The sequence below is a fragment of the Euprymna scolopes genome, chromosome 45 (genome assembly GCF_053919585.1).
Source record: "Euprymna scolopes isolate OS-2025 chromosome 45, ASM5391958v1, whole genome shotgun sequence".
Classification (NCBI taxonomy): Eukaryota; Metazoa; Mollusca; class Cephalopoda; order Sepiida; family Sepiolidae; genus Euprymna; species Euprymna scolopes.
In genome coordinates this window covers 67,426,254-67,440,711 of record NC_136526.1, presented here as the reverse complement: position 1 = coordinate 67,440,711, position 14,458 = coordinate 67,426,254, and the positions used below count along the sequence as shown (strand labels likewise).

Genomic DNA, 14,458 nt, shown 5'->3' with positions numbered 1-14,458 from the left:
TAATTTAATGGGTCAGTTCTTTTGACAGAATTCTTGAAAATTGGTATCACAGAAACAGTTTTCCAGCAGTCAGGAAAGAAAGATTCGTTAATTATTTGGAGAGAACTGGAGCAACCTCAGCGGAGTATTTTTTTAAAAGCACAGCCAGGATGGGATCGGGTCCACACGCTTTTAAGGTGTCTAGGTTTTTTATGATAGCATGCACCTGAGAAGGGGTGATTTTCAGATCATCTAGTGTGGCGTCTGTCTGCAAAGGAAAGTCAGGGAGGGAGTGGTTTGCTGGGTCCAATGTGGAGTTGGAGACAAACTGACTGGCAAGTATGTTAGCCTTCTTGGTTGCCGTGCCAACAACCTCATGATTTTTGGATAGTGGGGGAATTGTTGATTGCCCATTATTTACTACACTGTTGTAGATTTTCCAGAAATCATGGGTTCCTAATTTCTGTGCTTTGATGTGTTTGTTGGCGGTTTCAGTAAATTCTCTCTTAGCTGTCGCTATTTCTTTCTTACAATTATTTTTAGCTTCCATAAACTTTTGTCTGTTTGTGCTGGACTTATGTCGGTTAAATCTGCAGTACACATGCTAACTTTGAGCAATGGCAGTTGCACAAGTAGAAGTAAACCATTGGGAACAGTGGGGTTTGCTATAGAATTTCCGCGTGGAACATGCTTCAATTGCCATTTTGAACGATTCAGTCATCTCATTTGTGCACTGCTCCATAGGAAGAAAAAAGATGTTTCCCCATGGGGCATCTCTGATTAGATCCCTGATGGCTTCCCAGTCAGCTTTCTTATAGTACCTTGTCATTTTGAGCAATGGCTCTTCAGTTTTGGGACAAGAATTAAGGGCGATTTCTACCATTATCACAGCATGATCAGTATTCTTGGATCGGCTATGGGCATTCGGTACACAATCATCAGGAACTGTTGTCAGAAATAGATCTAGATATTGATCTTGCTGGTCTGGGAAATGTAACCGTCTGTGATAGGGAATGAGATATAGAGAAACTATGCGTTAGACTACTAGCTGTGTCTTTAAGTAGAGAACCCAAGCTAATTACTGTGGTGGACATTGAAGTCACGAAATACACGTACTTGTGCGCTAGGGAGAGTGCTGCATCTATGCTGTCAGAGACTTTGTTTATTAGGGTACAGTCCTGGGTAGAAGGAGATTGGTAGAGAAAATATAGGTAGCTACTGTTATTTTGCTTGTTAAGTCTAAAGCATATAAAGGCCTGGTCGTCTGATTCTAGTTTTGTTTCTCTAGTCAAAACTCCCATCAAAACAACAAATAAGGATTCTTCTGGTTCAACTGTAGACATCAGTTCCAGTGAAGAATGTCATCATTTTTTGACTTCAAGAAACTTTATTTTACATCTTACTTACAATAATACTCACCGGAGATGGAGAGGAGAAAGGTAGGGATCTTTAAATGTGGAAATGAAATCCTCAAACAATTTGAGCAGTGATCAAGATTATTTCTCTGGAAACTCTGATAAAAATAATTTATATCATAATTCACAAGAAAACTTTTTGTTGCTTCTTCATAAATACAAGAACATAAGTCATGAGACTGCATATTTCTATCTGACAATGTAAAAAGGGGCCAAAGTGTTACCTGGACCAAACTTCTATATATTGGCCCAATGTTGTGTCATGGAAATGTTGATAAGTCATAAAATATTTATCTGATAAAGCTGAAATTTTTCATGGTGGTTATTGTTATCAAATAGCATCAGATCCATAATCAAATTTGGAAAAATCAGAAGTTGAAATTTCGATCATGATCAAACTTTTTATGGTCATGATCATATAAAATATAAGACTTCATTGGCTAGTGTGATTCTTGAACAAAACTGGTTATTACCAAAAGTAAGTGACTTTCACCTTTTCTATGAATTTGACTTTTGATCTAGATATCCAAAAATGAAATCATTTTTAAGTCAGACCATAACTGATATTTTGATCAAGTTTAGTGACCAATGGTCATTAGGCTGTACACAAAGAAGCAAACTTGACTGAAAACATAATCTCTATCTTGGCATAAATACCATAAAAAAAAGTTTCTTTCAAAGATCAATAATAAAGCCAGTTCTCATAAAAGGTTTCAAGTTAAATTGAAAATTGTTGTGAAAACAGTGAGGGAAGGAGTGTAGGGAGGGGTGTGTTTCCAAAATGATATCCCTGCCATCCTTCTCTCCACTTCCAGATTTGATGAATGACACTTCATGACTTTGATCAAACATTCAACAATTACATAAAAATGTGTAACAGACGTTTTTTTATTCAATTTTTGAAAAGGTTCAGTTTGCTATTCTATAAATTTAATATAAAATGATCTCACATATTGCTTGAATTTTCGAAAGGGAACATTTGGCAAAAGACTGGTTGACAAATGAAATATAGGTAACATTTGAGATTAAAATTCCATAGAAAACTGAACCCTTTACTAAAAATTGAACTATTAAATAAAAAAAAAAAAGTACTCTTTATAATCTGTAAATTGTGTGCTTAATTTGTAGTATTCGTATGGCTAAATATTTTCACCTGCAACAACTATTCCAGCCATTGTCCAGATAGGGAATCAAATTTTGACATGGGGAGAATACAAATCTCTGAATTGTTATTTAAATAAGAAATGGCATTTCAAACGGGCAGCATTTACAGAGTTTCATTTCTCCCTCTTTCAACCTCCTCTTTTTCTTCTTTAACTGTAGAGAATACACAAAAAAACAAAAAAAAAACAGACGGAATAAAACGACAAAATCTGGAAGATAATGATGCAGCTTAGGTTTTTGTAAAGGAGGTGGGGAAGAAAGCAAGAGTTTATACTTCATTCCATGTCAATTTTTTGCCGTAAGATGGTGTTCTTAGAAATAAAACTTTTTGAACACCAATAAGAAAAAACATTGAATGCCCTAATTTGATGTCTTTCAGAACAAAAGCGATATCACATGACCGAAAGTGAGGGGGGAGGAAGAGACAAATTATGAATAATGTGCTAGTTGTCTCCCCTCAAATGTCAGATGTACACGTTGATGTTCAGCCAAAATAAGTCTTTTTTTTTATCGATGATGATGATGATAATGATGATGTAAGAATGTTTTTTAGGGGGAGAAAGGGGTTGTCTGATTGTCTGCCCTTGAATGATGAAAGGGTTCGGCATTTTCCCTAACACCACTTGATTAAAGCAATGTTTAAGATTAAAAAAGCCCATGTGGACACGGTTCCATATTGCAAATTGAATGAGCTTCTTTTTTTTTCTTTTTTTTGCATAACCGAATCTTTTCCTAATTCAACAGAATTTAACAAGTATCTTTGGCTTGTGATAGCGTATTTGTGGACATTGTGTCACTTTCTCAAATATATGGCACTCACAAAAGAATCGGATAGATAAAAAACGAGAATCTCGTCCAATAATTGTCCGCAGAAAGCGACTGATATCAAACACCATCGAGAACTGGGTGAGCCTCATGGTGACTGTGTGCAGTTCGTTGAGAGTCACTGAAAGCCAAATGTCAGTCGCCCCAGGTGCTGTTGACACGTTGACCAAAACGAAGGCTTCGTGCAGGAAATCAAAATCCAAAGACAGCCGGACATACGTAAAAAAGACTGTCCGCATACTTTCTGGAGAAAAAAAGGGGGAAAAACATAGAAATGAAATAAAAATCAAAAATGCAAAAAAGACAACTTTTTTATGATTGTGTTAACTATTCATCTATAAACATTTCATTTAAATGCAACACCAGTAGATTTACTTAGTAGAAATAACCAATTTATATAAAGGGTAATTCTGTGTTGCATACTTTTCTAACGTTGTAAGTAACGCAATTTAAATTGAAAAATAGATGCATGTTTCCTTAAAATCATGTCTAAATAAAAATAAATGACATTAAAAATAAGTTATATCTAGTTTTATCATATGCATGGAATATGTTTTCTTTTAGAAATGAAGATAGGCAATCATTTCTTTCCAGTTTTTTTTATTCAGTTTCTTTCTGTTATAACAATTTAAAAGTAGATTAGAGTTTATCTCATAGTTTTCAACACAATAGACCAACTCATCAGAAGTGTTTCTTTAACGTTGCTTAAATTAAATCATTTCTGTCTCATACCAAGAGACTAAAAACTTACACAGGAACTAGAATATATATAGATAGTTGTGTTTGCTACATTTATATATTTTTTTTATTACGGGTTCTGTTAAAATAATGAAATTGAGAGTTGAAATAGTTAATGAAAGAAATGTTTTTATTTTGAAAAATGCTTTATTAAACAAATACACAACTGAATAATTAAAATGTACTCACCCAATGCTGGTAAATAAGGCTGCTTGCATCATTTCAGTAAAACAACATTATCAAAATTTTGGAGAGATAAATATTCGATCTACTGTTATTAGAGGCAATTAATTTTAAGAAATACATAGTATAATAGTTAATGTAAACGCATGCAATTGTTTACCTCAAAGTTAAGCTATAAGGTCATGTCAAATTTTAAAATTAAAGCTGATTTTTCTCTTTAGATTCTTAGTGAAAAAACATCTCCATTTTATCAATCCTCCGGGCCAGAAATAATATTGAAAAAAGAAAATTAAAGTAAAGTACATTCATTTTATTGCAAAGAATGTGATGTAATAATGACGAATAAAAATTGGCTAATAAGAATTAAATATTGCTAAAAAAATTCTTTGAAAATCTGACTAATTTATTAGATAAGCTACTTTTTACATATCTAAATAGACCAATTTTCTGCAAGCATAAATCTGAAACGGAATTTAATTTTGTTTCATTAATAACAAAACCATTTTTTGTTTTTATTTTAAAGCATTAAAAAAATTTTTGCGTGACACATTTAACATCTTTTCATAAAGAGAACAAGTTGTTTTCAAATTTGCTCTTACATATCTCATGGTTTTGTTTAAAAAAAAAAAAAATTTTGAAAGACAAATTTTCATTCGTATTCGAAAAAGTTAACAAACCTGATGGAGTTAAAGCCCGGAGATGATTGCTAAGATGGTATGAGAGAAATAATGTTCATCAATCATTAAAAAAAAAAAAAAGTTAGAAAGGGTCAAGACGAAAATAATATAAACTTAACACATAAACAAAACAATGGTTTTTGGAAATTTTGTTTATAAAAAAAAATGTTAAACGTGAAAAACAATAGCGAATTTACCAAAAGTGGAAATGTAATTGCTGAGAAAATTGTTGTCTACTGAAAGCCTTGTTGTAAAACTAGTTGGAAGGAGAACTGGTCATTTACCATTCTTTGACATAAGAGACACTGGAAGAAGTGAATCTTCTGAGCTTTTCAAAACATTTGCATGCTAATATGTATTTCCTATTCTTCCAATTATGATCCTTATTGTAGCCCCCAACACTACCACACACACAAAAGCTACTGCTATGTGTGCATTCTGCATCCCTGGTAAATAAATATCTAAAAGGATGCAGAAAAGGTACACATTTCATACTTTTGCTTTATAAAGAATCTTACCATCTTCTGTCCGATACATATGTTTTCTATGCCTATCACATTTCTATTTTACTTTGATCATTACCACAACTTTTTTTCTAATTCCGGAAAGAAGGTAAGGGGATTGAAAAATTGAAGGTGTTTTTCTTATTTTCCCTGTTAAAATATTTCTTCTACAAACACTAATGACCTATGACAACTATGACAAAATTTTTTTGTATTGAAATATGAGCATCACCAAATTGCGACTGGAAATCTTTCTCATTTTTAAAGAAAAAAAAAAAGAGTTTACTTGAACTATAATTAAATGTGAGTATTGTTTTTAATTTAAATAAAATAAAAACAACATAACAAAAAAAAAAAAATCTTCTGTAAATTTTAATCATCTGAAATTATTTTTTTAGATGATTCAAATTGTTTTAAATGGCGATGATGCAAAAACAAAAACACTTGAATAACTCCTTAGTTCGAATCTATGTAATTTATTTAGAAATTTAAATTAGGACCCCGTTGCATTTCCTGAAATCACCAGCTGATCTCCAAAATTCAGCATCACTGGAAGAGCAAAGAAATTGGCCACTTGTGGAAAGTCTGATTTCCTACTAACCTATGGAAGCTTTGACCTTATTTTGTCTTGGCTCACTGCTCCAGGTATGCGGCCGGGTCTCGGTCTGCTGAAACAAAAAAAACAGAACAGCCAGCTAGATTATGCGTAAACAAGCTGAGCAAAGTTTATGAAACATTGCAATCTGATGAGAAAAATGTTTGCAAATATTTTAGAAGGAAGAAACTAAAAAAAAGTCAAATTTAATCCAATTTAGGAAAGGTGAAAATAAAACCTTGAGGGAAGAAAGAGATTGCTGGGTGCACCCACGCACTCGTAAAAAAGATTTATTTCAGATTGAAATTCTGAACCAGGTTGTTTGTAAATGTATCTGAACATGTGCCACATTGTCTAATTCCAACCACGTTAGAAACAACTGCTGCTGCAGATGTGCTCTGACATGTTTACCTTAATTCATGAGGGAACTTTTGACAGCATAACAAAACATAATTGAAATTGATTAGCCTCAGCATAAAAACAAGCAAGATTAAATTTCCATACACGCAAAGTATTAAAAATAATGTATTTACAACAGCATTAACGTTGACTTTAAGATATTACTGACCCAGTTCATGTTATTTATTATCAGACATCTCACTTCCAGTGGAAATCTTTTTATCGAATAAACATGTACCGAGAAACAGTCAGTTTTTCTGTCCACTTAACACGAGTAAAACCAGGACGGATCTATTTTTGATATGCGGCCATTAAATTTGCGGGAAAGCATGACAGACTGATGGACTTCTAAAGATGCTTGAATGCATCTAAAATAAAATGTGTCAACATCAGCTGCTGACACAGTTGCGTGTTTAACAATGAAAATGTTAAACTTAAACATGACGGACTAACATAGCCATATTTAAAGTAAACAAAAAATCCCCCTCTATACAAACGGTCAAATGTGTTTATAACAACTTTACAGTTCTATTTTTTAAACAATATGCCATCAAACTGCACTTATTTTTTATTCAACTAAAACAATTCTAAAGCTTATATATATGAAATGAATAAAGTTTTGTAAAAAAGATCCTCAACTCATCTCTATACAATATTGCAAGCAGCAAGGCTTTAATTTGTCCAATGAAAACGAGTGTCATTTCTTCACCTTTAATATTTCTTCACCTTTAATATTAGATTAACTTTGGCATGTTTGACCAATACACTCGGACATATTGTGAATTGGATTTAAAAAGATAATTTTCTAATTATACATCTCCAAATAAACTGCTTAACAAGAAAGTTAGTTAATCAAGTATGAAAGATGTATTTTGGCTTTGTGTCTTATGGCATTTGCCAATTGCCGGAAGCGTTGAAGTGACAAGAATTCTGTTGAACGACCCATTCCTACCACAAATTACATGGGGAAGTCAATGCTTATTAATATCTATGAGATTTAAAATGGTGGTTCAAGTAAACAAGACTGAAATCTCTATTTTATGCAGAAATTTTCCGCAATATAATCCATGGAAGATCTGACCCATTTCACTTGATTAATAATCAAGCACTTTTTGGATAAAATTGATTATTAATTGTCTTAAAATAAAATTCTAATTTACTTTGAAAATTTTCATTTAATGTTTTAAGCTACTGGCAGCCATATTTTTATTCATTTTTTTTTTTTTTAGATCAAAAATATTTTGAAGTTTTGAAAATGCTTTCTATAGCACAACTTTGAACATTTACGCAAATGAAAATAAGTTTTAACAGAATTTAATAAATCCAAATAAAGCCAAAATGGAGTTGATGATTATTATATCAATAAAATGGTCAAAATGTTGATAACATCAAAGTTATATCTATTAGGCCGTAAACTAGAATATTAATTTTCTGACAAGAAATCTAATTTAAAACTAGCAACTTTATCTAAACATGGACAAATATCAAGCAGAATAGGCGAGATATTTCATGGGACCTTAAGGCTAGACGGAACAGAGTTTCCTTCCCAAAAGGTTCCACCAAGACTTCAGTTCCTAATATATGGTTATAATCACGATTAAAAGAAAAAAATAAAACAATTTGAAAACATCGAGTTTGTACAAACGCCTCTCTCACATTGTTTACACATTGCTCCAGAAATATTTCTCGTTTAAAAGAAGAAAAAAAACGTAAGCCTGTGGAAATTCCAGTTAATTAAAAACAAATCGGTTTAATTTTATCTACTTATCGTATATTTGTATTAATTTTAATCAAATATAACGAAAAAATATTTTCCCAACATCTGTGAATAAACTATCTTCCGGCCTCCATCGGTAAGCATCCCTATCGCCACATGTTTCATCACTACACTACCTTCTCTCTTTCTCATAGTATGTAGATTACAGTGTGTATATAGACAGCTGCTGCTGGATGCCGTGTATGATACTTTTTTTTTTTTTGGTCACCAAGACGAAATAAAGTTTTATTATGTAAATGGTCCAAGTTCTGCACGTTAAGGATAGATACGAAATGTGAAATTGAATATTTGTTTCCATCCATGTGATAATATCATGATGGAGTAATAAAAAGTTAATTGGGAAGGGAGGTTCAGCATCATAATTTCCTGTTGATTCATCCTTACACACTCCAACGGTAGCCCCCTCCTCCCATAAGATTTCCTTTAGGAAAATATTTGCAAAGCTTTTCTCAGTTTCATCAACTTTGTACAGTTTGTCATGAAACAATCTAACCATTTGTTCAGTTGGAAAAGGGGACTTTTTTTTGTTGTCAGAAAGCAGATGACTACGGCATACCAACTAATTTGTAAATGAACGTCCATATAAATCGACGAAAATATCCTGACACAAGATTAAAGGCATACCAAATATTCTTCGAGTGGCCTTCCATATAAATTGAGCAAAATATCCCCCAAAATCATTAAGGCATATCAACAAGCTACCTCTTCCTGCCCCTCCCTACATGTATTGCTACCTCATTGTGGTGGGGAGGCTTGTGTGTTTCCATAACCTTGAAGGTTATTGCCCCGGCGGGGGTGGGGGTGGCAATATCCCCTAGCCAGTTAAACCAAACTGGGCAGGTTTCAGGTGAGAGATCAGATGATAACCAATATCTGGTCCTCAAGGGGTTGGACATAGAGCCAAAGCAACCCCTTCCTTTAAAAACTTTAACATTACAGAATGTGAACAAGGAAATTCAATGAATCAACAGCCCTCCAACGGGAGAATGTATGACATCAAGTAGTGAATGTCATATTCATCAGGAAGCTACTTGGCTGACAACCGTTATCTCAATGAGGACCATCATCAAAACATGGACTACATGAGAACAGTTGTAAGAGTTTGCCAAGGACCGGGAAGATGCTTGAAAATCATAGTTTACGAACCCATACCCAAAGTTAGGTGACAGGGGTTGATGATGCGAATGAACTAGTTTTCTAATGGTTTTCCATAATAATTTAGCCAAAGATTAAAGATTTTAATAGGATTGAGTTAATCATCATGATAAAATATAAATGCATACATTTTAGTTTTCTATTGGGTTTCCATGTTAATATAGTTAAAATACTAATGCTGAATATCTGTCTCTGGGGTACTGGAAATAACACCTGACCGGAAGGATACTACCCAGTTGATGGATGAGGAGACTCTTCAGCTGGCCGGAAGAATAACAACCAGCTGATTGATGCAGAAACAGATGTAAGAACACCTGCAGACGTATCAGGAGAAAATAGATTACATAGCTGGAAGCCATGTTCCATAAAGGGCATGGCTAGACTGAGTGCATAGGCAAAATCCCGGAATGGGTGTGGCAATTGAGGATGCGTGGGTGTCCCAACATGTTATATTAATCGGCTGGAATTTAAATTAACAGAACGTGGCTGGTTAGCAAATTGGAGAGATCAACTTTTGGCAACTCTCGTGCACTCTTTACCATTCACGACTCTCGCTGACTTTATTCGTTCGCAGCCAACAATAAACATTATACATAAATGATGGCACCATTCTTTTAAACACAGCAGCAAATTAAAAAAAAAAACATAAAAATTAGATACAAACAATTTAAAAAAGATAAAAGACATATGGACTAATTTCCAAATGGACGTGTATAAAACATCAAATAATAAAAACACATCAAAGCATATCAACTTATTTCAATTTTCATATAAATTAATAAATGAAGCAAAACATTGAATAATACTTCAAAAGTGGGCATGATGTAAATATAAAAAAAAAATATCCTGGTAAAAGATTGATAATGATCACGGCCTACTCATAAATATGACCCTATATGTCACATTTACAGGCTGATTTCTTTTATTGCCTAACGTCAAATGTAAAAGCAGGAAATACAAAGTTATTTTTGTTCAGTAAACTGTTTACAAATATTTTTTAACAAATAAACAAAATAAAAAAAATAAATATTTTGTGGGGAGAATTAGGAAGAGTTATATAATGCGTTCAAATTTACCAAGTAAAATATTAAAGGCATTCACACTGGCTGAGTGATTGTCTACAACAATAGGCCTAACAAAGATCCAGAATTTATCAGCGGAAAAATACACTTTAGGATTTCCTGAGAAAGCCACTCACCATTTATTGTTACATCCAAACAACTGATGATACTGTTTTTTAGATCAGTAATCATGAATACTATTATTCCTTTTTAAAGCTCGTGATTTTCATTTGCATCAACATACTCTTCGCCATGAAACTGTGTTCTTTTTTGAAGCAACATTTCATCAACTAATAAAACACAGAAAGATAACCTTTTTCCAAGAGTGATTTTACTGCTTTAATTGATCCCACACCCCCATTTGAATTTTTTTGAACAAAGAAAAAGATGGTAATGGAAATTTCTCCAGAAGTAATTTGTAAGCTTGCCTTGATATATAGTGCAGTAGTAAGGCATGACGTATTAGATCTGCAGAAAATGAAGGATGGTCTTTTGGTTTATAATCTTGTCTTTTTTGTAACTCGTTTAAAATTGAATCAAGTATGGCTCTTTTTGCACTACGTTTTTGATGTAGGTTGGAAATTTTTCTAACATGCTAAATTTTGTAAGTTTAGCATTATTTCCATATATAAACCATGATGGTAATGGTATAGGATTTCCATTGCATTGGACATGAAGGATTCGGTCAATGTTGTGATAGTTGTGTCCCCTTGTTATAACTTTGAAGTTGAGAAGAGTTATTGCCCTTAGTTATTATTGATTTTCTTATAATGGTGTCATATAAATAAAGCATGTGTTTACCTAGTTCTAATTTTATCCAGTTATCGCAGTCATCCTGTCTAATGAACCCCATAACGTAACATGGTGTTAGAAACGGAATTTAAGGACACACTTATACCAAAAATGAAATGAATTGAAATAATGAATTAGCCATGACATATGTTTTCCCTTCACAAGGATTTAAAAAAAGCAAAAAAAATGAACACGTGTTCATCTTTATACCATAACATAATATTTTGGCAACTTCATCTCAAGTTTCTCCCAATAATAGATTGGTCCAGTACAAACCTTGCCAAATCAAAGGACAGATTTATTTGGCAAGTCAGGCTGCATTTTGAGGGTCCCATGTGTGACAATGACTAGAAGCTTAGATATCTTTTATTATGAGCTGGTGTCGAGGGACAAAAATAAGTTACACATCTGTTTTTCGCCATGAAGAAGAAAGGACTGTTGAAACATACATTAAATACTTTAGACAGTATGCGAACCAAAGGTCGAATTTTCGTGTAGCAAGACACAAATGGCTGCAGTGCAAACAAAATTCAGACGAATCGGCACACTTGTTCTTGAAACGGCTTTGCCAAATAGTCAGTGTGAATATGACCAAATGGTGGAAGACACTCTTATAGTTGATCTCTTCATTCTAGCATTAAATTAATTAAAGAAGGTAATGATTTGGAGATAGAAACATCATTATGCATAGTTGAGACCAGAAAGGGTCTACCTGGTGAATATACCATTCATGTGGACTCAGAAATACCACCAGTACCCAACTCAACGAATCCTGATAACTCCAAAAGATAAGTTAAAACTGCAATTGAGCTCCTTAGTAGCCTAAGACATAATATTCCCTGCAACTGAACCAACCCATTGGGTGAATTCATTTGTTTGTGTAACTAAAACCAATGGTTCGGTCAGACTATGCCTAAAACCTCATGACTTAAACAGGGCAGTGCGTTGACCACATTATGAGGATGTTGCTGCGGCGCAAAATGATTCACAACTGTTGACATCAAGTTTGGATACTGGCACCTAAGTCTGGACTAGAGTTTAAGAAGGCTTACAACATTTATAACACCATATGGCAGATACATATTCAACAGGTTTCCTTATGGTAGTAAAATAAAAATGTGCCCAAGATGAATTTCAGACAGCCATGAAAGAGAAATTTGGTGACCTTAAAAATATCCTTTGTATATGGGATGACATTCCTATATGGGATGACATTTCTATATGGGATGACATTTCTATATGGGATAACATTTCTACATGGGATGACATTTCTATATGGGATGACATTCCTATATGGGATGACATTTCTATATCGGATGACATTTCTATATTGGATGACATTTCTATATGGGATGACATATGGATTCCAAGAAGATGGTAGTGATCATGGTGAAGCACTAAAGCAAAGGACAAAATCTGCAAGTTCAACGCAGCAAAATTTGTGGTAAAGACATCTGAAATACCCTTTTTCGATCATATCCTTTCAAAACATGGCATCAAACCAGATCCTAGCAAACTAGAAGTGATTATACAAATGCTACCACCTGAGGATGTAAAACGGTTCACCAGTTTTCTAAGATTGATTAATTACTTAAACAAGATCTCACCACGACTTACAACCTTGACTAAACCCCTTTGTGACTTGATATTTATAAAAAATGATTTCATGTGGCCATCGCAGCAACAGAAAATATTTGAGGAAATCAAAGAAGAGATTGGAGGAAATACAACACTCCGATGTTTTGACCCAAAGTAATCTATTGTGCTCTACAGGTAGATGCATCAAGTGCAGGTATAGGTGCAGCTCTGCTAGGAGGATGCCATTGCATTTGCAAGCAAGACATTGTCAGGCCTAGAAACTTGATACTCAAACATCGAGAAGTAAAAGTTGGCCATCGTTTTTGGCTTGGAGAGATTTCATCATTATGTGTGGCATCAGAAAATAACCACACAGATCATAAGCTATTAGAATTAATAGTGCTAAAAATCCTATCATGAGCACCTCCAAGACTTGCAAAAATGCTATTGAAAGTCGAAGGATATGATTTTATAGTGAAATATAATCCAGGAAAAACAGTACCAATTACATCATATCATGAGTATCACGTAGAACTAGAAAGCACATTGAAAGAATTGATCTCAATGTTCACAATATGATAACTTATTTAACCAACTTTTTCAGTTTAGAATATCAGAGTTGAGAATTACTAAAAGAACTTATAAATATAGTTGGTCTACCAATCGAGTTGACTGTCCATATTATCTCTTACCTTTTTGAAACTTTACAGATGTGATTTGGGTTCAAAATAGTAAGAGTCAGTCTCCCTGCAAAGAGGTATATTGGAAGAACTCGATACATCACATCAAGGAGTTGACAAAACTAGATTATGAGCTCGTTCAGTTATATACTGGGTAGGAATGAATAAAGATATTGAGGATATAGTACTTAATTGTCACACCTGTCAAAAGTATCAGCCAAATATTCTTGCCAAATCGATGCACCAGCATGAAACACTTACTTACCTTTAGCAACATGTCAGCACAGATTTATTCTCAATAGCTGGGAAAGAATATCTGCTTGGACCGGTACAGCTGAAGTCCATTCATACAATGCCTCTAGTCCACCTTATCAGTAGCCATCATCAAAAATATAAAGGCAATATTTGAAGAACAAGGTGTACCGGAAGTTCTATACTTGAACAATGGTTCACAGTTCACGAGCAAAAGATTTAAAGTCTTTTCTAGATTGTACAGCTTCCTACACAAGACATCGTCTCTACATTATCCAAAATCAAATGGATTTGCCAAGAGGATGGTCGGAATATGTAAGAAAATACTGCTAAAGGCAAAAGAAACAAGACAAAACAGTTATCTAGCGATGATGGCATACAGAGCCACACCAATGTCTGTGAGCATCAACTTTCCAGCAGGATTGTTCAATGGCCAAAAAATATGGACATCACTAATATTCAAGCAGAAACTTGGCACTGAGCAGACAAGAACAGCATTACAGTAAGAACTGTTATGACAGGCAGCATTATAGACAACACTCACCTCTACATGCGGGTCAGAAAGTTTATGTTCAGCAAAACAAAGCTATGAGAGCCTGGAATCATTCAGCATTCTGCTGCGGCACCAAGATCAGACATAGTTGAGTCTGAAAGTGGTAAATCTGCCGAAGGAATAGGCATTATA

The 14,458-nt window shown here is 33.9% G+C and overlaps 1 protein-coding gene across 3 annotated transcripts in view; it reads right to left on the bottom strand.

Annotated features, from left to right (window-relative positions):
- Nucleotides 1–2,778: 2,778 nt before the first annotated feature.
- The window catches only part of LOC145269870 (uncharacterized), a 161,160-nt gene continuing 149,480 nt past the window's right edge, over nucleotides 2,779–14,458 (bottom strand). Inside the window, exons 3-4 of one of the 3 annotated variants that reach the window (XM_080125613.1) lie at nucleotides 6,086–6,152; nucleotides 2,779–3,627 (exon numbers count right to left, since the gene is read on the bottom strand). In XM_080125613.1, the coding sequence (XP_079981739.1) occupies nucleotides 6,118–6,152 (35 nt within the window). In that variant the 3' untranslated portion in view covers nucleotides 2,779–3,627; nucleotides 6,086–6,117. The remainder of the gene's footprint in view (nucleotides 3,628–6,085; nucleotides 6,153–14,458) is intronic. The other 2 variants (XM_080125614.1, XM_080125612.1) reach the window with 2 other exon arrangements.